General features: G+C 47.4%; 2 protein-coding genes across 5 annotated transcripts; one reads left to right on the forward strand and one right to left on the reverse strand.

The window, feature by feature from the left end:
• Positions 1 to 975: 975 nt before the first annotated feature.
• CCT7 (chaperonin containing TCP1 subunit 7) lies at positions 976 to 20,500 on the reverse strand. 3 transcript variants are annotated; one of them, XM_009442595.3, is made up of 12 exons: positions 20,418 to 20,500; positions 14,177 to 14,330; positions 13,430 to 13,536; positions 10,848 to 10,973; positions 9,939 to 9,991; positions 9,270 to 9,441; positions 6,057 to 6,221; positions 4,800 to 4,988; positions 4,062 to 4,159; positions 3,540 to 3,672; positions 2,546 to 2,752; positions 976 to 1,341 (listed from the first exon to the last, which is right to left on the reverse strand). In XM_009442595.3, exons 2-12 carry the CDS (start codon positions 14,202 to 14,204, stop codon positions 1,120 to 1,122), a joined length of 1,500 nt encoding a protein of 499 aa, XP_009440870.1. In that variant the 5' UTR covers positions 14,205 to 14,330; positions 20,418 to 20,500; the 3' UTR covers positions 976 to 1,119.
• PRADC1 (protease associated domain containing 1) lies at positions 19,520 to 25,959 on the forward strand. 2 transcript variants are annotated; one of them, XM_054678536.2, is made up of 5 exons: positions 19,520 to 19,720; positions 23,729 to 23,829; positions 24,372 to 24,481; positions 25,003 to 25,170; positions 25,391 to 25,959. In XM_054678536.2, the coding sequence occupies exons 1-5, from the start codon at positions 19,531 to 19,533 to the stop codon at positions 25,509 to 25,511; spliced, it is 690 nt and encodes a 229-aa protein (XP_054534511.1). In that variant the 5' UTR covers positions 19,520 to 19,530; the 3' UTR covers positions 25,512 to 25,959. The 2 variants fall into 2 exon arrangements, with proteins under 2 accessions (XP_054534511.1, XP_525786.5); XM_525786.8 differs by lacking the exon at positions 19,520 to 19,720 and adding an exon at positions 20,598 to 20,832.
• Positions 25,960 to 26,320: the final 361 nt, after the last annotated feature.

The raw sequence follows: 26,320 nt of genomic DNA on the forward strand, positions 1-26,320 counted from the left end.
CCTGACTTGATTCCTCAGGTCCTGAAATATTTAAAATCAGAAAAAAGAATAAGTGTTTTTAGGCTTAAACTGTGTCTCTAACATAAAGTAAAATAAACATTTAAGTCTCACTACTCTTTCAGCCAGCTACTCTTACCCTGCCATACGGGTAGAATAGCAGAGGCTCAGAAAAATTAGTCTACCTAAAGACCATCAAGTTAGGAGGAATGCCACACTCCAAAGCCTGGACCTGCCTGCCACCCTCTGTGCTTTAGAGTCCATCTAACCAGGAGTGGCTGGGTTCAGAGAATTTTTTTAAAAAATCACTTCCCAGTTTTAGCTAGCAAGTCTCAATGGCTGACAATGACATCATCATTTACCTCCAGCTTTTAACAACGACCAACTACAGCAGGGTGCAGGCCAGCTATCAGGACCAGTGTAAATCAGGAGGATGTTAGACACTGCTGGATTTCCAGCTCATCTGTGCCAGCCATTCCAAACTCCCATTGGTCACAAGAAAGCAGAAGGACCAAGATCACTGGGGGCTGAACTGAAAAGACTAGGTGGGTGCTTTCAGTCGTCTCCTTAGTAGACTTCCAAGGGATCACTAGAGTTTAGAGAGCATAAGGCCTCCCTAAAACACCCTTCTCACAGTCTTGAGTAAGAGGGAACAAAAGACTAAACCAAAAGAATATGGAGATAGAAGGGGCAGACAAGGTAATGTAACCCATTTACTCAAACCAGAGAAACCCCGAGAGCAGTGTCTGGCTAGGCCAGTGCTAAATAAGATGATACCAGAAGAAAGCAACTGCGTGTTGTCCAGCCACTTCTGGAACAAAGAATGCAACCACAGTGAAACTTCCAGACAGGCCACTCTAGTGGAGCTCACCCCAGGATGCTCTTGTCTCCCTGTTGGACAAGTGCATATAAAGCTAAAATTCTGAGCTATAGCCAGACATTTATGAGTACCATGCCAAAATAATTTACAAAGTTATCTGAAGTCTTACATTTTATTTAAATAGCCTCCAGTAAGAAGAGAGTGGGCCAATTACTACCCCTTCCTTGTAAAATGAAGTAACCAAGCCAAGGAGGGTAAGTGCACCCAGCAGCCAGCCAGCCATGTGATGGGTGGGGTGCCTCTCAGTGGGGGCGGCCACGACCACGGCCCCGGCCTGCTGCTGTGGGAGCATCCACAGTCGAGCGGGGGTTCTTGATGGTTTCATCTACAGACACGATCAGGCACGCAGCCTCAGAGGCTGCTGTCAGCGCATTGATCCGCACCATAGCTGGCTCCCACACGAAGGCTTCAAAGTTGTCAGCAATGTCCTCGTTGTTGATGTCTACTCCATACCATGTACCCCCCTAAAAGAGTAGGAAAAGAAAGGAGGTAATATGGAACTACTTTCAACTTTCCTCTTGTAAACTGGTACTCCAAAAGACACTGCTAGGAACCCGCAGACTCTCTGAACTTGGTGGCATTTCGCTGAAGAATACTGCATCTTCCTATGAGCATGCGAGGAACCTGGAAACACCCCTACTCCCGCCAACTCCTCCCCTTAGCCCTGGACATACCACACAAGACCTCTGGGATCTTCTCCCAGGCAAGCTGTTGTGTTTTGGGGCGGCCCCATCCTCAGGTCACCTGAGGACTATATATATATATCAAACAATGAGTTCTCAAGATAAACAGGAATAACAAAAATACTATCCCATCTTTCATCTCATTGCTTCAAACAGCCCGATTTTACAGATGAGGCAAGTGAGACACAGAGGTAAAGTGACTTTAAGCAAAAGTCCTAATACAAGCCAGAAGCAGGGTCATTCACTGGGTGCTAAGCACTTAACAAACCTCTATCTATTTAACAAATGGAGAAATTAAACTCTCAGAGAGGTTGAAGTAACTAGCCCAGGGTCACACTTGTAGGGCTCTGAAGAGCTTCACCACCACACCGGTAAGCCCACTCCATGTGGTCAGTGTGTGCTTCCAGGAAGGTGGATGCAAGGTTCCTCCTGTGGTACCATAAGAAGCAATCATACTCTTTTTTTTTTTTTTTTTTTTGAGACGGAGTCTCACACTACCACCTGGGCTGGAGTGCAGTGGCACGATCTCTGCTCACTGCAAGCTCTGCCTCCTGGGTTCAAGCAATTCTCCTGCCTCAGCCTCCTGAGTAGCTGGGATTACAGGTGCCCACCACCACGCCTGGCTAATTTTTTGTATTTTTAGTAGACACAGGGTTTCACTATGTTGGCCAGGCTGGTCTCGAACTCCTGACCTCATGATCCGCCCACCTCGGCCTCCCGAAGTGTTGGGATTACAGGCGTGAGCCACCGCACCTGGCCACGATCACACTCTTGGTAGAAGCAATGAAGAAACCCTGGATCTCCTGTGCTAGCACCATGGCTTTCCTTCTGCCCTCAGAGGAGGGAGTTGGTCAGGCAGACAGGCTGGGGGGAGTTGCAGCCTATCTCCTGGGCCAGGCGTGCACAGCTTGAGTAAGCACAGCTCACGTTCAGAATCTAGCCCCACCCGCCCAAACCCTGAACCCTGGGGAGAGAAAGGACCCACCTGGGCATGCCGAGCCCGCAGCTTGTTGAGAATGTTTGTGGCATCAAAGCCAGCATTGTCACACAGCTGGCGTGGGATAATCTCCAAGGCCTTGGCATATGCCCCAATCAACAGCTGCTGTTTTCCTGGAATAGTCCTTGAGTAATCCCGCAGGTACTTGGAGAGCTCCATCTCAATGGCCCCGCCACCAGCCACCACTGAATCATTCTGCAGAGATCAGACCACCTCTCAATGTAAGAGGGCCCCTGGTCCAAGCTTCCATGCTGGGCCACTCAGTAGGTCCCTTCAGCCCAGAAAGAGTGGTTCTTCATTCCTTCCTCCATCCTAAGCCCCAAACGCCCAGACACAGCCCCTATCTAGAACATCCTAACTTCAACCTGGTGAACCTTATGGTTTCTGACTATTTTCAAGGTCACCTGCAGCTCAAGGACACTGGCACAATTACTGGAATATCTGACTACATTAGCTCCAGTTTGCTAACAAAGCCAAGTCTTTTTCTTCTGCTTGCTCTGTTGCCCAGGCTGGAGTGCAGTGGTGTGATCATAGCTCACTGTAACCTCCAACTCCTGGGCTCAAGGCATCTTTCCACCTCAGCCTCCCGAGTAGCTGGGACTGACTACAGGCACATGCCACCATTTCTGGCTAATTTTTTTATTTTTGTAGAGACAGGATCTCGCTATGTTGCCCAGGCTGGTGTCAAACTCTTGGTCTTATGCAACCCTCCCATCTCGGCCTTCCAAAGTGCTGGGATTACAGGTGTGAGCTACCACGCCCGGCTAAAACAACAAGTCTTAGCTTTCAAGGCAGGATGACCTATTTTTGAGAAACTGAGCCTCAGTTTCTCTACCATTTGTGGGGCAAATCAGGGCTCACCACACCACCCAGGAAAGGGCAGGTTATATAGAGAAGGAATCACCACACAAATCCAAGGTCTGATCAGCTAGGGAGATAGGAGAGAGTAGGCTGTGCAAGCAGGAGGATATCAGCCCAGTACCTTGATGGCCCTCCTGACGATCATGATGGCATCATGCAGGGACCGCTCTGTCTCCTCCATAAACTGCTCGGCACCGCCACGGAGGATGAAGGTGCATGTCTTGGCCTTGGGGCAGCCAGTAAAAAAATTGTACCTATGCCCAGGATTAAACAGTACACACATGAACTCTTGTCTGCCACCATCCTACTGTATTGTCCTCACTGCCAGCCCCCCCAACACTCAGCAGCTGCTCTTACATTCTTCACTCAGGTTACCCAATCCCAACCTTATAGACATTTTCTTGGAAAGGTCTGCAGCTGTACCACTAGGGCATAAAAGATTGTGGAGTCAAGGCTTTTAGATCTTCCTGTAATGCTGTATATTATCTGAGCTCTTTATGGCTCAAAGGTGAGACTCTGTAAAAGCTGTATACCACTTTGTACACAAAGGTGAGACTTTGTAAAAGCTGTATACCACAGCCAAAAGATGGCAGAAGACCAGACCCAGGCAGGTTTGTGAGCTCGGCCTGGGCCCACGGCTCACCTCTCGCCTCCAATCTGGGTCTCTTCAAACACCTGGCATCGACCCAGCACATCTGCTGACAGAGCATTCACACTGGTCTGGATTGAGCCTCCACAGGCCTAGGGAGCAAGGAAGGCAAGATCTAGCAGTGAAGGTTCCCGAGGCCAGGCAGCTTCCTGCCACCTCGTCTCAAAGCCAATTCCCACGCATGCCCCCAGAGCCTCTACATTACCCGCCCTTTCCCTTGACTTCCAGGCGACCCTTCCCCCTCTCTGAAAGAGCAAAAAAAAACCAAAATAGAACTAAAACACATCAAAGGCAAACAGAAGAAGTTAAAAGGAGATAGGGACCCATTCGATTCAGCTTATACTCCCTCCCCTAAACTAGGGTGGCACTGGGTCCAGCAACTGAACTCAGGAGTACTTTAAACCTAAAAGTATCTTTTGTGGGATGCTCATGAAAGGGAAAAAATCTGGCTGGAAGAATCAATATTTGAGTTTGTCCAGCTAATCATAGCATTACTGCTAGGTTCTCTCACAAACCAGATTTCTGGACTTGTTTTGGTTAGACTAAAGTAGTTTGTGCTACTGGGCACACACACATGGAAATGGAGTGTGTCCTGGAAAAAAAAGAGTTAAAAAAAAAAAAAAAGGGCTCAATTCACACGCCAACCTGAAAGTACACTCTGTTATACCAGGGGTCAGTGAAAACCCTTCAGGGCCACAAAGGCCAAGAAGCAGCCTGTGAAAATCTGGTTACCATCATTGTCCTCTTCAGATCCTCCTCAGGTACTCGGCCAGCACAGAACATGTCCCTGTCAGCAAAGTACTGGGTGGCCACATCCCCAATGGGGAGTTTGGACAAGACAACTTTGGCTCCAGAATGATGGATCTTCTCTAACTTGTCATAGAGAATGTTCCACTCAGCATCAACAATTGCCTGATAATCCTGGAGAGACCCAGAAAAGGATGAGAATGTTTTGGGGTGAAGGTTGACATATATGGTAGGGTAAAATATACCCATCTGCCCCCACCAAATAAAACATGCTGATTCATCTGGGAATTAACAGAGATAAACAGAATAGCTACTCCTCAGTCCAAGCAAATAAGGATCCCATGAGATGACTTAGGAATCACCTGAAACTCCCCAACACAAAAGCAGAAAGTAACCCCAAGGCTGAGAACCAGAGCTGGTGCTGTCAAGGTGCGAGAAATAGTTTAAACTGGCTGAGGTCTAGCCTCTTCTGAGGTGCTGGATTCATGGAGTTCCCAATAAGACCCCTTTGGCCGGGCACAGTGGCTCATGCCTGTAATCACAGAACTTTGGGAGGCCAAGGCAGGTAGATCACCTGAGGTCAGAAGTTCAAGACCAGCCTGGCCAACATGGTGAAACCCTGTCTCTACTAAAAATACAAAAAAAAAAATTAGCTGGGCATGGTGGCACATACCTGTAATCCCAGCTACTCAGAAGGCTAAGGCAGGGGAATTGCTTGAACCCAGGAGGCAGAGGTTACAGTGAGCCGAGATTGCACCACTGCACTCCAGCCTGGGCAACAGAGCGAGACTCCGTCTTAAAGGAAAAAAAAAAAAAAGACCCCTTCCCCAAGAACTGCTCAAAGGTGGGTGACACGGCTACCTCCAGAGGTAGCCTGGGTAACATCAACAATGAGAGCACACGTGTCTCTGCAGCACTAGGTCTAGTCTAGAAGTGGAGAAACTCACACTTGTACCAACAAGAGGAACCAAAATACCGGGCAGGCTATGTAGCCAGAGAGTCCCTGCCATCCCCTTCCCCAGGACCACAGCGTATTTCAACAGGTGTTCCCTATCCAAATTTCCTCAGGTCAAGGTCACTCAGGGAGAACACAGAGTATGGAAAGAAGGGGGCCTAGTACTTAGACATCAATATTCAGGGGGGCAGGAAGAGAAAGGGGCCCACAACAGTCATGAAGACCCAGGGCTCTGGCTCAGAAAGCTGCCCATTTCCATGCCCCCACCAACTGGTGAACCCACCTACCTCAACTGTGTGGACTCTTATCTCAGCATTGTCTTTCTCAGCTTTCAACTCGAGCTCGACATTCAAAAGGGCAATCTTGGGATTGTGGTACTTTTTGGGTTGCATTTCAAACCCAGCGTAAGAGAAAGTCTTCTTGAATGCAACGCCAGCTACCAGCTGAGAATCCTGTTTTAAAAAAACAAACACTTTAATGGTTTGGTACTAACATGAAATAAAATCAAGCTAGTTGTTTGCTGGCTAGTGCTTATCCATTCCTGTGAACCTGAGCTAATCATGTCTTTATTTCACTGTTGTAACACAGCCTTTCTGTTATCATAAAATCGAAGACAAATCCTTTTTTTTTTTTTTTAAATAACACAACATATTATTTCAGTTACCCCTTAAGCATAAGGAAAATCATCTGGTTAGCAGAGGCAAAGCATGGTAAAGGCCTACTGGGCTGTCCTCTAAGACTGGCCTCTGCAGCACTGGCCAATGGATAATGCTGTACAAACTTCCAAAAAGTATGCCAGAAGAGGAGCCAGGTGTTTACAAAGAAGGCAAAACAAAAGCTGTGCAATGCTACCCCCTTCTATGCCCCAACTCCCAAATCTCAAGTATCCTCCTGTACACCTCCATGTACCCGTAATTTGCACTGCACCCTCCACCCCCACAGCCCCAACAGCATGGATACTATAGCCTTGACGCTTCCTCCCTCCAGAAGATGATGCCAAAAGGTCTTAAGAATCAGAAATCCCCTGTATAATTTCTAAGCTATCACTGCAGCTCCTCAGACCTCAATCCCTCAAGGTAGGGATCTTCTACCACTTGTTCTGCAACAGAGCTTCTCTGTGGGTTGGATTTAACAGCAGGGCATAATAGAAAGCACACTGCACCCAGGGCTGACTCAGCACTACCATGAGACTTAGGTTCCAATCTCAGATCTTTTCCTTACTAAATGACCGAGTCATTTCCCACACCATAAAAAAGGGTATTCAGTTCAATAACCTTTAGTTTCTCTGCCAGTGCTCATCTACAATTCTAATCTATAATACTGTAACCCATGGGTGAAGAGTATCTGTCCCCAGTTCCTGCATCATTCAAATCCACAGCTTCCTAAAGGGAGTGATGCCTGAGCTGAATGACGGATGAGCAGAAATTAGTCAAAGAGAAAAAAGGAAAAAAGGGGTTCTCCTAAGAGGTGGGAGGCAGTGTTGTGGAATCAGAGAATGAAAAGCCATTTGAAGTTGCTAGAATTTAGAGGGTAAGAACCAGCCAGTGAAGAAGAGAGAGGGGAAGTAGGCAGGGGCCAGTTTAGAAGGATCTTACAGGCTCTGTTAACGCCTGGCTTTGTATAGGGAATGTAGATATCAGAAGGCTTTACGCAGAAGAATAAAGTAGGAAACTTCACCCTGCAAATAGTAAATAAGTACAATGGATTTAGGGGATCCAAGACTGGAAGAGGGGTGGCAATAGTACCAGCAAAGAGTAAAAGAGACAGACTCAATAAATAATTAGGAAATCACGAGGTAAAATGGAACAATGGTAATTGACAGGCTGGAGTCAGAAGGGTTTTCAAGGATGATCCCAGATTTCTGGTTTGAGTGACTGAATAAACGGTGGTGACACCAACTATGACAAGAAATACAGAAAATGCTATCACAGGAGTGGAGGACAAGATAAAGCGTTTAACAGCAGTTAGACACAAGAAAGAGCATGAGGCTCAGAGGAGAGGTGAGGACTAAAGATATGGATCAGAAAATTCCCAGTTAACCCTGGTAACAAGTAAATAATCACTACCACTATTTATTGAATTCTGGGTCAGGTTTGTATGTATTTAACGAATGTAGGACAGTCTCGGAAAAACGCAAGTGTGGCTTAGAGTCCCTGGCTCTCTTGCCGGGTAAGATTATTAGTCCTGATTTCTAATCTATCTAGATTAGAAATGGATGCCATTTCTAGATTAGAAGTGGATGCCAATCTAATCTCAACCATTTATGGAAGTAGGAAGGCCCAAGAGAAGATGAAAAATCGCTACTAAAGCAGTGAGTAAAGACAAAGTCAGCAAGCCATGATGAAGATAGGGAAATGGCTCAGATGACCTCCAGGTTCCTCACAGCTTTATTACATACAGAGAATCTCAGCCCACTGGTCTGACATATGCCACAATAGGAGGGGAAATGGCAAAGTGGGAATGCAATTTGGGAGGGTAAAATTTAAAGAGAAGGGCCAGGCTATCTTTCAAGCTGGTCCTCCTCTATCCAAATCGCTTCAGTTGAGGTCACTGACGAAGAGTAATAAGTAAAGCAGGCCAGAGACTGAAAAAGCCAAAAGCAGCATGGAGATACCAAGGACGTTTCCAGACAGATACTACTGTGTTAAAAAGAAGGAGTTGTGCTGTCCAAGATAGTAGCCACTAGCTACATGTTGCCATTTAAATGGAAATAAAATTAAGATTCAGTTCTTCAGTTACATTAGTTGCATTTCAGGTGCTCAGTAGCCAAGTGTGGATGGGGCTATCATATTGGACAGTGCAGATATGTAACAGTCCCACCACCCTACAGAAAGCTCTACTGGAGGGTGCTGAGTTAAGAGCTACACATGCTAATGTGGATCAATTTCTAAAATATGTTGTTAAATGGACAAAAGCAAGCTACAGAACACTATATAAGCAATCTTTTGTCTTTAAAAAACAGTATTTACATACATGTTCATATATGCACAAAGTAATTCTGCAAGGATACACACAAACTAATAGTGGCTGTATATGGGGCAGGGGTAGTGCATGAAACACTTTTAACTTTAGGCCCCTTCACAGTTTGAAATATGTATCATCTATTCAAGATAAATGAATGAAAGAAGGGCAAGCTTAACAGTATCACTTAGGAGTAAGCAGTGAACTGAAAAATCCCTCTCAGATGTATTAATTGGGAGGTCATTGATGATTTGAGCTAGCCCTACTACCCCTCCACCACCCACTGACATAGAGAACCTGAGATTCTGAAAATCATACAGTCCAATTTTCTATTCTGCTGACAAATAATATCCACAGAGGTTACCAAGTTTATCTAGTCACAGCCTCTAATGGCAGTATGGAAAGTACAATGTAAGTCTGACTTCCTGCCTAACATGCATTCTCTTTATTCCTGTAATGAGTACCCCTCTGCCATATGAAGCTGTCTGAAGGGTCAATATGAAAGCAAGAGCTGTCTAGGAAGGCCACAGCAGGCTTACCTCGAGGGCTCCACCCTGTACCTTCTTGATTCCAATCATTTTAAGCTGCAGCAAATCATCGAGCATCATCACTGCATCCACCACCATCTTAGCAAAGAAAGCTTTCTGCTGGGAGATCAGCTTGGAGCTCAGAGCGGTCATGGCACACTTTTCCAGCAGCTTCCTCTGCTCCCTGGGACACAAGGGCAGAATCTGCATCAGGTCTTGAAAACCAAATCCCTCTTATCTGATTCTACTACAGTGTGGAGGTAGTTCCCTTCCAGTCTCTAAACTCAGCCCTCTCCAACTTCACCTTTTGTATCTTTAGGGCAGATTATCAGTGACAGATGGTGACTGCAGTCAAAGATCTCATATGTGGCAGCTTTTAAACTACAGTCGACAGCTTCTTTTGTGCTCTGTGGGCTGGGACACAGCCAAGGGTCTGGCACGAGCCAAACAGCCCCAGGCACATAGAGGGATTGCAGCATGCTTCTGCATCCAATTTGGCCACAGGAAGTCAGTCAAGGTTCTGACAAAGGCCTGACACGGTGAATCGCACCTGTAATCCCAGCACTTTGGGAGTCGCAGGTGGGAGATCACTTGAGCCAGTAGTTCAAGACTAGCCTGGGCAATACAGCAAGGCTCCGTCTCTTTAAAAAAAAAAAAAAAAAAAACCCACTACAGACTTACACTTTATCTGCCTTCTTCACGGTCACAGCAATCTCTTTGATCTTGTTAACTGCCTGCCAAGAACAGAAGTTGAATGAGTCTCTCATGCTAAAGACAAACTGCTGAAGTGGACCTCAATCTCTCAATAGTCCTGAGTCTGTTCACTCCCAAATCCTAAGCATTTCTACTCTACAGCTGAAACTTCTAGGTCTTGTAACTGCTCAGAAAAATGTAAAACTCTATAGTTCAGAAAATTCCAAAAGTCAGAAATGCAGAGTGGGTATACAGTTCTGAAGAATCAGGGTGCTTCCAAGATTTTGCTCTGGGTCTGCACACGCTACAGCGAATGAGTGGAAACAGCTGTGACACGAGATTAAGCCAAACCTGGTTTACTAAAAACACCTACGACAACTTGTAGCACTTTATATATTAGTTATATATAAAATATGCATACAAATATATAAACTTTTTATTTTTTTCCAAAGTACTCCTCATATATTATTTCATTTTAATGTCACCACTCAAATTAGAGATAGCAAAGAAAGTAAGGCCTAGAAAGATTAAATGACTTGCCCCAGATCACAAATGAAGGTTAGAGGGCAAATAATAGCTAGGTCTCAATATACACCATGAGGTGCTTGAGTATAGCATGTAGTAGTAGTATGCCATGAGTCTCTTAGTCCTTACTAAGAGACTATGTCTACATCATAGTCTACCAGGCTGACTCTAACCTGAGGCTTAAAGAGATTAAGTAATACACCTCATCAAATGGCTACAGATTAGTAGAACTCAGATTACTAGGGAGATGTCAGAAAATGCCCAAAGTACCCTGTTCCCCAGTCCCTCCACACTCCTGAAAAGAAATTCCCCTTCCTAAGAGAAATGTGAAGGTGTCCAGGCCCAAGAGAAGGTTAATTAGTACTGCCATACCAGCTGGGTGGCTGTGCGGAAAGCTCGAATGATGATCTGGGGGTGTAAACCTTCCTCCACATAGGGTTTCACCTGCTTCAGAAACTCTGCAGCCAGCAAGGTCACTGAGGTGGTGCCATCACCCACCTGGAAGATGATGACAGGAAATACAGGTTTTCTGATGTTCAGGGAATAAAGCCCTGAAACTCCATTTTTAGGCACACTATCCATTTAAACTGAATATTATTTAAATGGATATCAAGCTTTTTTCTGGACGCACAAGTTTTTGCAATAAGTAGAAAGAAGGTAATGGTAGTTACATATCCATCATGTCAAACAGTCCTGGGCTACAAAATTAATTCCCCAGACAGCCCCATTCTCTAAAGAGGGCTGATGTGGACAATCAAATGTCCTCAGGGTAAAAAATTACACACATGAACTGAGAACTTATGTTACGTACAAGGCACTGTGATGAATAAAACAGTCCTTGTCATGCTTATTGTAATACAATACTTAAAATAATCATGGTACCAAGAAGCAAGAGACAAACATTGTTTAAGAAGCAAAAGGTGGCTGGGCACGGTGGATCACACCTGTAATCTCAGCACTTTGGGAGGCTGAGGCAGGCGGATCACCTGAGGTCAGGAGTTCAAGACCAGCCTGGACAACATGGTGAAACCCTGTCTCTACTAAAAATACAAAAATTAGCTGGGCGTGATGGCGGGCGCCTGTAATCCCAGATACTCAGGAGGCTGAGGCAGAATTGCTTGAACCTGGGAGGCAGAGGTTGCAGTGAGCCAAGATCGCACCACAGCACTCCAGCCTGGGTGACAGAGTGAGACTCCGTCTCAAGAAGCAAAAGGTACTGCAGGAGTTCCTTTCTTTTTTAATAGAGAAAAGGTCTCCCTATGTTGTCTAGACTGGTTTTGAACTCCTGGCCTCAAGCAATCCTCCCACCTCGGCCTCCCGAAGTGCTAGAATTACAGGCATGAGCCACTGCATCTGGCAGGAGTTAAAAAAAAAAAGGTAACTTTCAGTCAAATCCCACTAAAACAAACGTCCTAGGACCAGCCAAAGTTCTTTATATTTCAAAAACTATGAGGAGGCCAGGCACGGTGGCTCATGCCTGTAATCCCAGCACTTGGGGAGGCCGAGGCGGGCTGATCACCTGAGGTCAGGAGTTCGAGACCAGCCTGGCCAACATGGTGAAACCCTGTCTCTACCAAAAATACAAAAATTACCCGGGCGTGGTGGTGGGTGCCTGCAATCTCAGCTACTCGGGAGGCTGAGGCAAGAGAATTGCTTGATCCCAGGAGGCGGAGGTTGCAGTGAGCCAAGATCACACCATTGCACTCCAGCCTGGGCAACAAGAATGAAACCCCCTCTCAAAAGAAAAAAAAAAAAACTACTGGGAATAAGCAGATTACTAGTCTGCTAATCTTTTTTAGATGGTGCTTTTCTGTGATGGGATCTAAATCCTATTTAATGAGGGTGAAAAAGAAAAAGAGCTTTCTAAGAAAATTGGATAAACTCTAAACTGGAAGAAATTTATTTCGGTAGAGATGGGGTCGTGCTGTATTGCCCAGGCTGATCTCAAACTCCTGGACTGAAGGGATCCTCCCACCTTGGCCTCCTAAAGTAATGAGACACAAGCATGAGCCACCATGCTCAGCCCAGAAATTTATTTTTAACTTCATGTATGTTCACTGTGTAAGGTAAGAAATTCTCAAGGGGCAAAAAAAAAAGGTTATTATAGAGAAGGTTTAAGTGGGCAGATTTCTGGACCAAAAGGCATTATTCCCTCGTTGAAGACAAAAACAAATCAAATCCAGACTCTTCTCTCTTTAATTTTATATATGCTATACCTGTTTTATAGGCTTGGCTCCTAATAAACCTTTTAACGTAACTTCAGGACATACCTGTAGTATACATATTTTGCAGTACTCTAAAATACAAAACCTATCTGTCAACACATTTATTAATACTCCAGTGTTAGAATTTATTTTTAAAAGATAGACTGGCTAATGCCATGAATTATACACTTAAAAATGGTATTAAGAATAAATATTATGTCTGTTTTATCATCAGTTTAAAAAAAAAAAAAAAAAGCCTGGTGTAGTGGGGAATGCCAGTAGTTCCAACGACTAAGGAAGCTGAGGTGAGAGAAGGCTTGAGCCCCGGAGTTCAAGGCCAACCTGGGAAACATAGTAAGACCCTATCTCTTTAAAAAAAAAAAAAAAAAAAAAAAAAGAAAGGCAGATTGGAAGTCTTAGTTTACAGCCCCATTTTATAAGAGATGAGAAGTCAAATTATTTAACCTAGCAACTCACACAAATGACAGCACACAACCTGTTAAGATCTCAGGCAGTAGACTTATATCTAAAGACTGTTGTCATTCACCAATGTATTAATGGATATGAAAAGCTACATGTAACGAAATAGTATGAATTTTAAAAGGCTGTTAATTCTAAATACTTTTATAAGCATGTATTACTTGTACAATTATAATTATATATAATCTTAAAAAAATTTAATAGAGGAGAACTAAGGAGCAAGCAAGCATGTGTTTCAACCTCCATTTAAACACACAACTATTTACCTACCTCAGCATCTTGGGATTTGGCAATGTCTACCAAAGTCTTTGCTGCAGGATGGACAACATCAAGAAGTTTCAGAATTGTGGCCCCATCATTAGAAATTGTTGCTTTGCCTTAAAAGAAACAAACAAAAATCTAAAGCCCCTTTCTTAAATGCTGTCTTCAAGTGGGACCTAGAGCCCATCTACACTTTACTGGGATGGGGCAGAGGGGATCACGGCAGGGCTGAAGGGAAAGGATACCTATCTGATCTTTCTATACAGAATTAGCTCTGTACACAAAGGGTCTAAAATCACAAGCTTTTGCAGACCACAGACTCCCAATTTTCCTTGAAGAGCAATTAATACAGGTCAACTGGATACAGAAAAGATTTTTTAAATAAAAGTAACCACTTAGATATTCTTACCACAGTTGATACCCTCACACATCAATTAATATACCAAGATATAAACAGGAATTTTCTTGTCTTGGTAACAATGGAAGTGAACACAGGAAACTCCAGATGGTTCTATTTCATGTTTCTAGGCCACGTCTCCCTATGAGGCAACAGGCTCCTGAGCCTAGGTTCTCTCATATATTCCCACACGGGCTCAGCAGTCAGGACAATATAAGAATTGGAACTGCTTCAGAGTGAGTCATCTTTCAACGATCTTAAAAGCAGTGGGATTTCTGATACCAACCTATGCTAGTCCCAAACACCCCCTCAGGAGCCTCCTTTCCTGCACACAGGCCTGAGGAACTCTGTAGACTTACCTCTGCCATCTACAATAAGCTTGTCCATGCCACGGGGACCCAGGGTAGTTCTTACAGCCTCAGCAATCACCTGGCAGGCACTGATGTTACTCACAAGCTGGGGGATGCCTTGGGAGCTATCAGTCCCCTCTTTCAATAGGATAACTGGTGTGGGCTAGAAAAGAAAGAAATTAACTGCTTTTAATAATCATCTATTATAATGAGACTGGCAGGGGAAAGGGGAAAATGCTCCCATCTCTCCCTTAACAGAATTATCTAGAGGTCTTCTTAAACCACATTCCCCCAACTGTCTACCACATCCATTCCCCAACCAGCCTCTACCTCCAGAGACACTATCAAATTTAGCCTACCCTGCAGGTATGCTAGACAGGAAAATGGTTTGAGAAGCACTGACCTAATCTAAAAGAAAAAATCATGAGTTCTCCGGTACCCAGCTGAATGACCATGGCCTTTTCAACTTCTGACCTTACTCCCTGTGCTGAGGAATTGGGTCACAACACAGGAGGAAGAGGCAGACCCTGCTAAGTGTTCATTCCGCAGCAAAACATCCACTTGTCTGTGTTACAGCTCAATCTTAGAGAAGCAGATGGGACACTGATGCAAAATGCAAGATGCCAAGAGCTTGAGGTGTTGTCCTACAGATGCCTAGGCAGTCAGCTTTATGTAACAGTGATGTTCAGCTGCAGTGTAGGAAAACAGGCAGAGAAACAAATAGCACCTTTGCCCTGTTTTGAAAAATGACGGCAAATCTAATTCATACAGCAATGTTTCCATCTCTCATGCTGGCTGAATAAAGCTTCTGTGTGACTAATTTCCAATCAGATACCCCAAAGAAGTTTTCCTCTTTCTATATTGCATTGGTCTCCAGAACATTCCCTATCCCCGTAAGGGCTTCATTTGCAGACCTGCTTTAGAAACTCTTGAGAAACAGGGATACTTGCTTGTTTTAAAGGGCCCGCTCAGATATCTTTGCTCTAGTGACCACCATTATTAGCAGAGAGAGCAATTTCTCAGCTTAGCAAACCAGACTACTTTCTCTCCACATTCAAATCTGAGCCTTCAGAGATAAGCCCACGAACTAGATCCAGTCTTCTCAAGTGTTTCTGGCTAATTTTGTGTGTGACACAGAATGTAGTAAGGATAAATACTATTTCAAAACTTTTATTGTGTTAAATTTGTTACTAGGCTATGATTAAAAATGTATTTCTTACTGTGGAATGCAATAAAAAGTTTGAAAGCCATCACCTAGTCCTTAGAGGTACGTGGATGTCTGAGCAAGGAAGGCGCAGGAAAGCACAGAGCTTTCCCAACCTAACAATGAGGAGTGAGGAATTCCTGCCAAAGACAGAGTCTTGCCACTCATGAGGCTGATTCCTTATTAACTGGTCAATTCCTTAAAAAGTTCAACTCTTTTGGCCAGCGCAGCTGGAGGGTAGTAAGCAAGAGGAAGACTGGAATAAAGCTGAAGAGGCAGGCAGGAACCAGATCACATACACACTTGTAGACACACTATGGTGAGGAGTTCAGATTTCATTCCTAAAAAGGAAAGCCCTGGGAAGCTTTCAGCAGAGGAATGGCATACTGTGATTTACATAAAAAACAAAAACCACTGTAGAAAAAAGAGGATCACTTGAGCTCATGGAGTTCAAGACCAGCCTGGGGAACATGGCAAGACCCTGTCTCTACAAAAAGAAAACGAAAAATACCCAATAAACTCTACGGAATAAGAGAGTGGGAGTAATTTAATATATTATTCTTTTTTAATATATATTTCTAAGAGACAGGGTCTTGCTCCACCACCCATGCTGGAGTGCAGTGGTGAGATCATAGCTTACTATAAGCTCAAGCCTCCTGAGTAGCTGGACCGCAACGCATGAGGTACCACACCTGGCTAATTTTTTAAAATTTGTATTTAAAAAATGTTGCCCAGGCTGGTCGCCAACTCCTGGCCTCTAACAACCCTCCCGCCTCAGCCTTCTAAAGTGCTAGGATTACAGGCATGAGGCACCATGCCAGGCCCTCATTAAATTTTTTTAAATGCTTGTCAAATAATCATACATTACTCATTTTATTTTAAAAAGAATGCTTGTCATGTAAACCCCTACATTTGGGGTCAGGCGTCAACTGAAGGGAAAATTCCTTCCTTTTGCTGGAGTGTCCCAGGTCTGGTGGCAAGAAATGGCTTCTCTATACTCCCAGCATTCTTTCTGGCCCTTCAGCTGGCCCAGTCCCTGGCACCTTCTGTAAGGGAAAGATGTGTGTCCTGAAAGGCCCTACCATCTCCCAGTCTTGCTAAATCATTCCTTATGGCAGCCCCAAGTCTCCTCTGGTCCACCCCTGCCACGGATGGAGTCTTACACTTTAAATCAAAAACTAACATGAGTCTCAATCACTTCCTATCACCTTCAACAGGTTCTTTCACCTCAACAGGTTAACTTACCCAATGCTTGTGTATACTTTTTCTCACCTCAACCTGCAAAGTGTACCCCCATCTAAAATAGTCACTCTGCCATCTTCTACCAAAGCCACTTTCTCACCACCAGGCCACCAATTCCTCAGAGCTCCAATTCTTCCAAGAAGTTTTCTCTACAGTAATAAACAAGGGCATCTGAATAGGGGAATCCCATAACTTTCTCTTCACTTGCCCTTGCTCGCAACTTTTTATCACCATCCAGCTTAAGCACAAGCTTTCCAAAGACAAGGACCAAAATAACCTTAATTTGAAGAGTGCCAAGATTTGGCCACACATGAAGCAATATTCAGCAGCTTTTGGGGCTGAAAATCCAACTACTACTTGTAAGTGCTTGACAGCACTGGCTTCTTGACTTTTGGGGAGAAAAGCACTGGCACTACAGTAACACTACATTTACTGAGAGTTCTTAAGCACAATGCAAGAAGAGCTTGGAAGCAGCTAACCACAGATCCCCCAGGTTCCCTATGCTTTGTAAGCCCTGAAGAAACAGCAGGCTGGGTAGAGAGCATCTATGGGGTGGAAAAGGTGGCAGAGCTGGATTGAGTCAAGCCAAGACAAGCAGGATAGGTCCTCTTCTAACAGTTCCCCAGCAGCAGGCACTGTATCGAAAGTCCAGTTTCCATCCCTTAGTTACTTTCAACCTCGCTCCTTTTTTTTATTCCTCTAATAAATAAGAAACAAGGTCGGGTGCGGTGGCTCACGCCTGTAATCCCAGCACTTTGGGAGTCCAAGGTGGGTGAATCACAAGGTCAGGTGTTCGAGACCAGCCTGGTCAACACGGTGAAACCCCGTCTCTACTAAAAATACAAAAATTAGCCAGGCGTGGTGGCGTATGCCTGTAATCCCAGCTACTTGGGAGGCTGAGGCAGGAGAATTGCTTGAACCTGGGAGTGGAGGTTGCAGTGAGCCAAGATGGTGCCACTGCACTCCAGCCTGGGCAACAGAGCAAGACTCCATCTCGGGAAAAAAAAAAAAGAAAAAGAAACAAGAGCAGACTCCAGTAATTGGCCACAGGTATAATGGAAGGTTTTGGAATTTCAGCTTACTGATCTTCCTCTTCATCCTACTTTAAAACTTTCACTAAGCATCATTAAGCTTAATGGCTTACAAAACAAGTGTGTCTATGCCAAGGCACACAGCGCTCAACACCACAAAGGCGAGGACATACATTTTATGCAAGCTGTACCAACATCACAGGACTGAGGTTTCAGGGGACCTTTTCACCTCTCTTTCGATTACAGAAGTATTCTAGAATATCAGGGGCCAATCTGAAGACAGGAAGACTCTTGGAGATAGAAGTTTCACATTCCAAAAATGGGAAGGAGATATCAAGAGCCAATACAGCAGGGAAACGTCAATCTGACAGAGGAGGGGTCAGTTCAGGGAAAACCCAAGTGTGATGATCTAGAGCCCACTGGTGAAGAGAATGGCGGTTCTGATCCCTAGCTGTGTGAATGTGAACCAAAGCTCTTACGGAAGCCCTGGCAGCGGGATGGACTGATTCCAGAGATGAAAGGAAGCAAACAACCACCTCGCCGAGTAAGAGCTAACATTGCTGAGTGCTTACTATCTGCTAGGCACACTGACAAACTGAGAACCAGAAATTAAATAACATGCTCAAAGTCACACAGCTAGTAAGTGGCAGAGCTAAGTTACAAACCTAGGCATTCAGTGTAGCTCCAGAGGCCTTACTCTCAACTGCTGTACTATGCTGCCTCTGCACAGAAGATGAAGACGACTTCAAGAATGAGCAATGCTAGAGACATAAAGGGGAGAGGAAGTACTGTTAAATGCTAATTTCCTTCTACCTTGGGTACAAGCGGGATTCATAGGGCATTTGGTAGAACACCTAAAAGGCGTCTGCGTCCCTAACAGGACAGGGAAAAGCTGCAGGAAGCAGGAAAAGAGCAGAAGATAGAGTCGGACAGGCCAAAATGAATAAGTGAACTGCCAAGTGCACAGAAAGCAGTATCTCAGTCAGGGTCAAACACCACCTCGGAAGCTGGCCCTACTCAATAACAACCCAGGAGATACCATCGAGGCTTGGGACCCACGGAAAGTATCTAAAGCTCCGAGAGAGAGAGAAAAGAAGTGTGGGAAGTAGAGCTACAAGGAGCACTTTAGGTGGCTCCAGGACTCACAGCAACTCCCTCGCCCCAAATTTCAAGAAAACGAGACCCAGAGTTAGGTAGCCAACTAGAAAAGCCTTTCTTATGTCACCAGAGTCCGAGCCTGGGTCTTCCCACCTCCGATACAGTGTCTCCATCTACCTTTCCCGTTCTCCTGGCTGAGAGGCTGCAACCCCCAGCAACCACCAGGGCCTGGTACATTCAGTAGGCACTAAAGACGCGTTTATTTAATGACTGAGCGAATGAGTGAATGAATTATAAGTACTAGGGAAGGCGTCTGCTTCTCTGCACGCTGCGGTGAGGGTCAGCGAGTGAACATAGTGAGTCCCTAGGCGGGCACAATATGAGGTCCCCAATGTGTCTGTGCCGGTTCCAAGAAGCACACGTCTTTACAGCCCGCAAATCTCAGGGCAGCCCCAGCTTCCAAGTCTAGCTGCCGACCGCGTAACCACGGCCGACCTGCACTCGTTTCACGCAAGTCCCGATCATGCGGGGCTAAAAAAGAGGTCCCCGACGTGGGTTCGCGGGCCCGAAGCACCCTGGGACTTGTAGTCCCCAACCGGCCAGCCCAGAGACTCCTCTAAAGCCCCACGCAGCCCTCGCCAACGGCTCCAGCGCCGTGCTCCGGCCGAGCCAGGCCGCGGCTGGCTGGGGTTGCCCCTAAGCTGGGGATCTGGGCGAGGACAGAGGCGGCAAGCAAAAGAGGGTCCTACAGAGCAAGCCCAGGCCGAGCGGCGCCGGCCACCGGCCAGATGGCAGCTGATGGCGACGGATGCGCGAGACGCCACTCACCATCATTTTGGAAGCTTATTCAGCGGCCCGCCACTCTCCCCTCTTCTCCGAGACCGGGCCGCCCAGCAACCCACAATGCCTCGCGCAATAGAAATACCCAGAAGCTTGGGCCGGGAGAGGAAGAGAACGGACCACTTCCGCTACTCTATGGTTCGTTACCACCGACTCGGTGCGGCTAGAAGGATCTGAGGCTGGGCTTCGGGGACTCTCTAGTGAGGGGCGTTCATTAAAGAGGGGTCGCCGCATTTCAGTCGTGCTTCTTAGAGCACGGAGGGTCTTTGCTCGGCCCGCATCACCTACTAACTTAATTCCACCCTCCTCCATCCCCGGACGCCAGACCAAGGAATGCAATAAAGGCAAAAGTGTGGGACGCAAAGTGTGGGATAGGCTGGTGCCAAAGCACTTTACGTGAGCGATCTCATTTAATCCTCACAACCCTATTGCGTTGGTCCTATTAAGGCCATTTTACTGATGAGAGAAAGGAGGCTGAGAGGTCAAGGTGTCCAGTGTCACAGTTACATAGTGTCAACGGGGCGAGCGTGGGAAGCTGGCCCCAATGCCCGTTTTCTGGCTTTGCACTGGCCAGAGGCTCCTCGTGGATGGCGTGCGCCAGGCCGCGGCCCCAGCGCCTATCCACGGTGAGCGCGCAAGCGTTGGTGGCACTGGGCGGAAGACCCCCTGGCGCAAGACGAGTGCCTTCCCGTGAAGGCGTGGGGAGGAGGGAAGCGCAGCTGGGAGAAGGCTAATCGTCGTCAATCGAGGCGGCCTTGGAGTGGACAGGACCGAGACCGCAAGGGTTAACGGCCTCGACTATCGACAGCTGAAGCAAGTCCGGCTACGGGCACACCTCCAGTGCTTGTCCTCCCTGGCCCGCCCACCGCCAGCGAGGACCCGGAGAGTATGCTGGGACGGGGCTGAGGCGAGGGCCGGTTGTAGCTGTTAAGAGTTTAAGCCAATCAGCCCCCGGCTCCACTTCTCTCGACCAATAGGAAGTAGGCTAAGGCGCAGAGGCGGAAAGTGTGGCTACATGAGCAGGCGTCAGGGCCAATCAGCCTTGAGCCTCGTTCCCGTCGTCCAGCCCGCGGCGAGAGCGGGTATGTGGGCGGGAGGCCGGAGCAGCTGTCAGGCTGAAGTCCGGCGAGCGACGCGCGGCGGGGCGGCGGGAGGAAACGCGGCGCCGGGCCGGGCCCTGGAGATGGTCCCCGGCGCCGCGGGCTGGTGTTGTCTCGTGCTCTGGCTCCCCGCATGCGTCGCGGCCCACGGTGAGCGGCAACGGGTGGGACTGCGTTGCAGGGCGGGGCTGGCCGTCCAGCTTGCGCGCGTCTCGGGTTGGGGGCCAAGGGTCACCTTGGGGACCCTGCGAGTTCAGAGCAGGACAGGTCTGGGAGCGGGCGGCCGGAATAAGTAAGTGGGTGGTGGTCCAAGGACATAAAGTGGGCGCAGCCTGAGGCTGAAGCTCTGACTCCTCACCTTCCCACGACAAAGCAGATCTCCCCACTCGCCCCTCCCCGCCCACTAGCGCCGACCCAGGTGACTCAGGGTGCGACCAGAAGGGACAGCTAAGGAAGGATACTACAGGCTGGAGATATGTATGTGAGCATTCACATGTACACAGGAGCACACATTCCTACACGTGGGCACACACGCACAAACCGTTTACACCTACACAAGCACATAAATGTATACATCTATGCACATAAGTGAGCACATACGTATACCCACAACTTACACAATAAGCACACGCAAAGGCAAGCAAGGGTTGGGGAGGAGGGAGTGAGTTTGACGCTAGTCCAGGAAGGCTTTCTGGGTGTGTATTTGTATCCGAGAGGGAGTCCCCACTCCCAGGACTGTATAGCCCAGTGCCAAGCCATGGGAGCTCTAACTGATGGCTGTGATTTGGGCAGTAAACAAAGACAGCTAAAGCCTTAATGCCATCCTTGGTACACAGTAGTGACTTGGTAGTTTGTTGATAGACTAACAGACTTGTGACAGCAGTTTTCTTTTTTTCTTTTCTTTTTTTTTTTTTTTTTTTTTTTTTGAGACGGAGTCTTGCTCTGTCGCCCAGGCTGCAGTGCAGTGGCCCGATCTCGGCTCACTGCAAGCTCCGCCTCCCGGGTTCACGCCATTCTCCTGCCTCAGCCTCCCGAGTAGCTGGGACTACAGGCGCCCACCACCACGCCCGGCTAATTTTTTTGTATTTTTAGTAGAGACGGGGGTTTCACCGTGTTAGCCAGGATGGTCTCGATCTCCTGACCTCGTGATCTGCCCGCCTCGGCCTCCCAAAGTGCTGGGATTACAGGCGTGAGCCACCGCGCCCGCCCATGACAGCAGTTTTTATCTTTCAACATTCCGCAGTCTCTCTGGGTTAAGGAAACCAGGGACTCAAGTCCAGGTACAACATTAAACTTTGGTGCTGAGGAGAAGATCCCATGCCCCAGAAAAATCTAGTTGTCTGGAAATTCTCTTCATCGGTGCTATGGAGCTAGATATAGTTGTTCACCCATTCAGGAAAGTTTATAGGGCTATCCCTATATTGTAGCCACTATGCAAGACACTGGGGATTCTTCATTGAATGAAGTTACAAAGTGGAAGAGGCAGATATTTAAAAATTATGAATCCAGGGCAGGTGCGGTGGCTCACGCCTGTAATCCCAGGACTTTGGTAAGCCAAGGTGGGAGGATCACAAGCCCTGGCAACAAGGCGAGACCCCATTCCTATTTAAAAAATGAAAAAAAAAAAATCAGCCTGGTCAACATGGCGAAACCCTCTCTACTAAAAAATACAAAAAAAAATTAGCCAGGCATGGTGGCGCACGCCTGTAGTCCCAGCTATTTGGGAGGCTGAGGCATGAGAATCGCTTGAGCCTGGGAGGTGGAGGTTGCTGTGAGGCGAGATGGCGCCACTGCACTCCAGCCTGGGTGATAAAGTGAGACCCTGTCTCAAAAAAAGAAAAAGAGGCCGGGCGCGGTGGCTCACGCCTGTAATCCCAGCACTTTGGAAGGCCCAGGCGGGCAGATCACGAGGTCAGGAGATAGAGACCATCCTGGCTAACACGGTGAAACCCCGTCTCTACTAAAAATACAAAAAATTCTCCGGGCGTGGTGGCAGGCGCCTGTAGTCCCAGCTACTCCGGAGGCTGAGGCAGGAGAATGGCGTGAACCCGGGAGGCGAAGCTTGCAGCGAGCCTAGATCGCAACACTGCAGTCCAGCCTGGGTGACAGAGCGAGACTCCGTCTCAAAAAAAGAAAAAAAGAAAAGTTATGAAAGCTGTATAATTACAAATTATGTTGAAAGTCCCCATTTATTAAAAAGTACATTTGAATGGGTATGGGAGGGCAATCATGAGGCAGAAGCTTTCTCTGAGGAAGTGACATTTAAGGTGTGACCTGAAGGATGACTAGGAAAGAGTCAGGTAAAGGGGTGGAAGTAGGGTGGGGTGGGAGTAGGGGGCCTTCCAGGCTCAGGGAACAGCCTGCAGAAAGACCCAGAGAAGTGAAGACACTGAAAGGCCAGTGTAGCTTGAACACAGGATGGAGGAGATGAGGTTGGAAGAGTGGCCAGGGGCCACAGCAAACAGGGTCTTGTAGGCCACAGTTTAAAAAGAGTTTAAATTTTAAATGCAAAGGGCAGTTATTGAAACCCTAGGTATGGTGATGTGCTCATAATTGCTAAGATGTTTTCGATTTCTGGTTGTTGCTTGGGGAGCAAGAATGGAGGCAGGGAGCCCAGGTAAGAAGCTGAGCTGTCAGGACAAGAGATGATAGTGACTAAACTTAAGGGGATGGCAGTGGGACCAGAAAGTCAACTTTTAAATTTTAGTGAGAATTGCTTTGTACGCAGGCCACTACATCTCTACCCTGAAACTCCCAGGTCTTCAGAGCAAAAATACTAACCCTGGAGCTCTCAGTTTTCCTGGCTTACTGCGTAAGCAGCAGCAGCTGATATAAACCTCTGGGGTTAATGACTCTGCATCAACTCTATCCTCCCCAGGACAGAGGCCATCTAGCCCCCAACCCTGCCACTAGTGGACCCCGTTGGCTGAAGCCAGGACCCTGAGCCCAGACTATAGCCAGCCTAGCTGAAGACACAGGGTCTGGGATCTGAACCTGAACCAGCTTGTTCCTGGGAGGCTTCTTACCTGTACTCTTTATCCTTCAGGCTTCCGTATCCATGATTATTTGTACTTTCAAGTGCTGAGTCCTGGGGACATTCGATACATCTTCACAGCCACACCTGCCAAGGACTTTGGTGGTATCTTTGTAAGTTAAGGGAGGCCCCTGATCTCTGATCCTCAACCTCCCCCTTCCCCTCACTGAGCTGCAGTGACCCTCTCATCCCACCTGAGTGCTGGGACAGGGAAGGGAGCAGAATCAGCTCTGCCTTCCATGAGCTGCAGCACAGAAAGGAAGCTCTTCCAGCTACTCCCCTGAGTATAATATAAACCTAGGCACCATGGAGGGACAAGTTGTCTTTTTAGGGGACATAAAGTGAAAAGCCAAGAGCACCAGCTTTCTCTGCCAGCTCTACCTGTGAACTATGTGACTTAAGGCACATCACTTCCTCTCTCTGGATCTACAACCAACTCCCCTGCCTATCTCATAGAAGGGTAGGGTGGTGTAGGACAACCAGATAGGCCTTTGCGAGAATTAAGTAAAAATGTTTAAGTGTCTGGCGATACAGAAACCACTCCATGTTTCCTTCACACTTTATAAGGCGCCAATAAGATGGGATTGTCAGCCCAGTCCTAAAGCAGGTGTGTCTCATTACACTCTCACCTGTCCAAATGTTAAATGTTTTTCAGCACACAAGGTATGAGCAGATTCACCTTGTCCCCGCTGAACCTCCAGAGGCCTGCGGGGAACTCAGCAACGGTTTCTTCATCCAGGACCAGATTGCTCTGGTGGAGAGGGGGTAAGGAGTGGGCAGGCAGGACACGAGGAGTGGGCAGGCAGGACACGAGGAGTGGGCAGGCATATGGCAGATTCTGAGATTATTGGTAGTAGTGCTTTGAAAGAGCTGTTTTTGAAAATTTCATCTTTTGAAGCGTCTTTAAGAAATGTCTAGCCTGGGCAACATGGAGAAACCCTGTCTGTACAAAAAATACAAAAATTAGCTGGGCATGGTGGTACACACCTGTGGTCCCAGCTACTCGAGGCTGAGGTGAGAGGATTGCTTGACCGCATGTTAAGGCTGCAGTGAGCCGAGATCACGTCACTGCACTCCAGCCTGGGCAACAGAGCAAAACCCAGTCTCCAAAAAAAAAAGAAAAAGGAAAAAGAAATGTATTTAAATTATCCATGCTTTTAGCTATTTACTTATGAGCCTTTATAACAGATTCTTCATAGTCTGCCTTCTATACTCCCAGGGTGATGGTCTGGGGAAGGGGGAGCTAGGACCTGTCTTTCCTTTGGTCTTATCACCACCTCTTCCAGGGGCTGCTCCTTCCTCTCCAAGACTCGGGTGGTCCAGGAGCACGGCGGGCGGGCGGTGATCATCTCTGACAACGCGGTTGACAATGACAGCTTCTACGTGGAGATGATCCAGGACAGTACCCAGCGCACAGCTGACATCCCCGCCCTCTTCCTGCTCGGCCGAGACGGGTGAGGGCTCCTTGCCTCTGGCTTTATCAGCTCCAGGCTGGGCGCCATGACTGGGTCAGGGGTAATCACCAGTCCCTTCTTGCAGGCCTCAACTTGGGGTGCTTCAGTTAGAGGGCAAAAAAAGATCTCGGGCTTTGGAACTCCCAGATTGATGGGGACAGTGGGGCATGATGGGGTACCAAGAAAGTGACCGTCACCACCTCTCTTCATGCCCTCCCAGCTACATGATCCGCCGCTCTCTGGAACAGCATGGGCTGCCATGGGCCATCATTTCCATCCCAGTCAATGTCACCAGCATCCCCACCTTTGAGCTGCTGCAACCGCCCTGGACCTTCTGGTAGAAGAGTTTGTCCCACATTCCAGCCATAAGTGACTCTGAGCTGGGAAGGGGAAACCCAGGAATTTTGCTACTTGGAATTTGGGGATAGCATCTGGGGACAAGTGGAGCCAGGTAGAGGAAAAGGGTTTGGGCGTTGCTAGGCTGAAAGGGAAGCCACACCACTGGCCTTCCCTTCCCCAGGGCCCCCAAGGGTGTCTCATGCTACAAGAAGAGGCAAGAGACAGGCCCCAGGGCTTCTGGCTAGAACCCGAAACAAAAGGAGCTGAAGGCAGGTGGCCTGAGAGCCATCTGTGACCTGTCACACTCACCTGGCTCCAGCCTCCCCTACCCAGGGTCTCTGCACAGTGACCTTCACAGCAGTTGTTGGAGTGGTTTAAAGAGCTGGTGTTTGGGGACTCAATAAACCCTCACTGACTTTTTAGCAATAAAGCTTCTCATCAGGGTTGCAACTGTGTCCTAGAATAAGAGCACACGGGTGGGCAGGACCTTCAAACTCACTCATATCGTCCCATACTGTCGTTCTGAGGAAAGGAAACACCCACAGAGGACAGTGACTGGCCCAGGTCATTTGGGACCAGTGCTCAGACTGCTAGTCTTAGATCCCAGCACAGCTTCCTGCTAGGAGCCAAGGAAGCCCTGGGAAGCCAGAGTTCAGCCCCTCAGGAGAAGACTCATCTTAGAGCCTGGAACTGGGGGTCCAAACTGGACCTCAGGGCTAGGCACGGTGGCCCATGCCTGTAATCCCAGCACTTTGGAAGGCCGAGGTGGGAGGATCAGTTGAGGCCAAGAATTCAAGACCAGCCTTGGCAA

This window comes from Pan troglodytes, chromosome 12, assembly GCF_028858775.2.
Source record: "Pan troglodytes isolate AG18354 chromosome 12, NHGRI_mPanTro3-v2.0_pri, whole genome shotgun sequence".
Classification (NCBI taxonomy): domain Eukaryota; kingdom Metazoa; phylum Chordata; class Mammalia; order Primates; family Hominidae; genus Pan; species Pan troglodytes.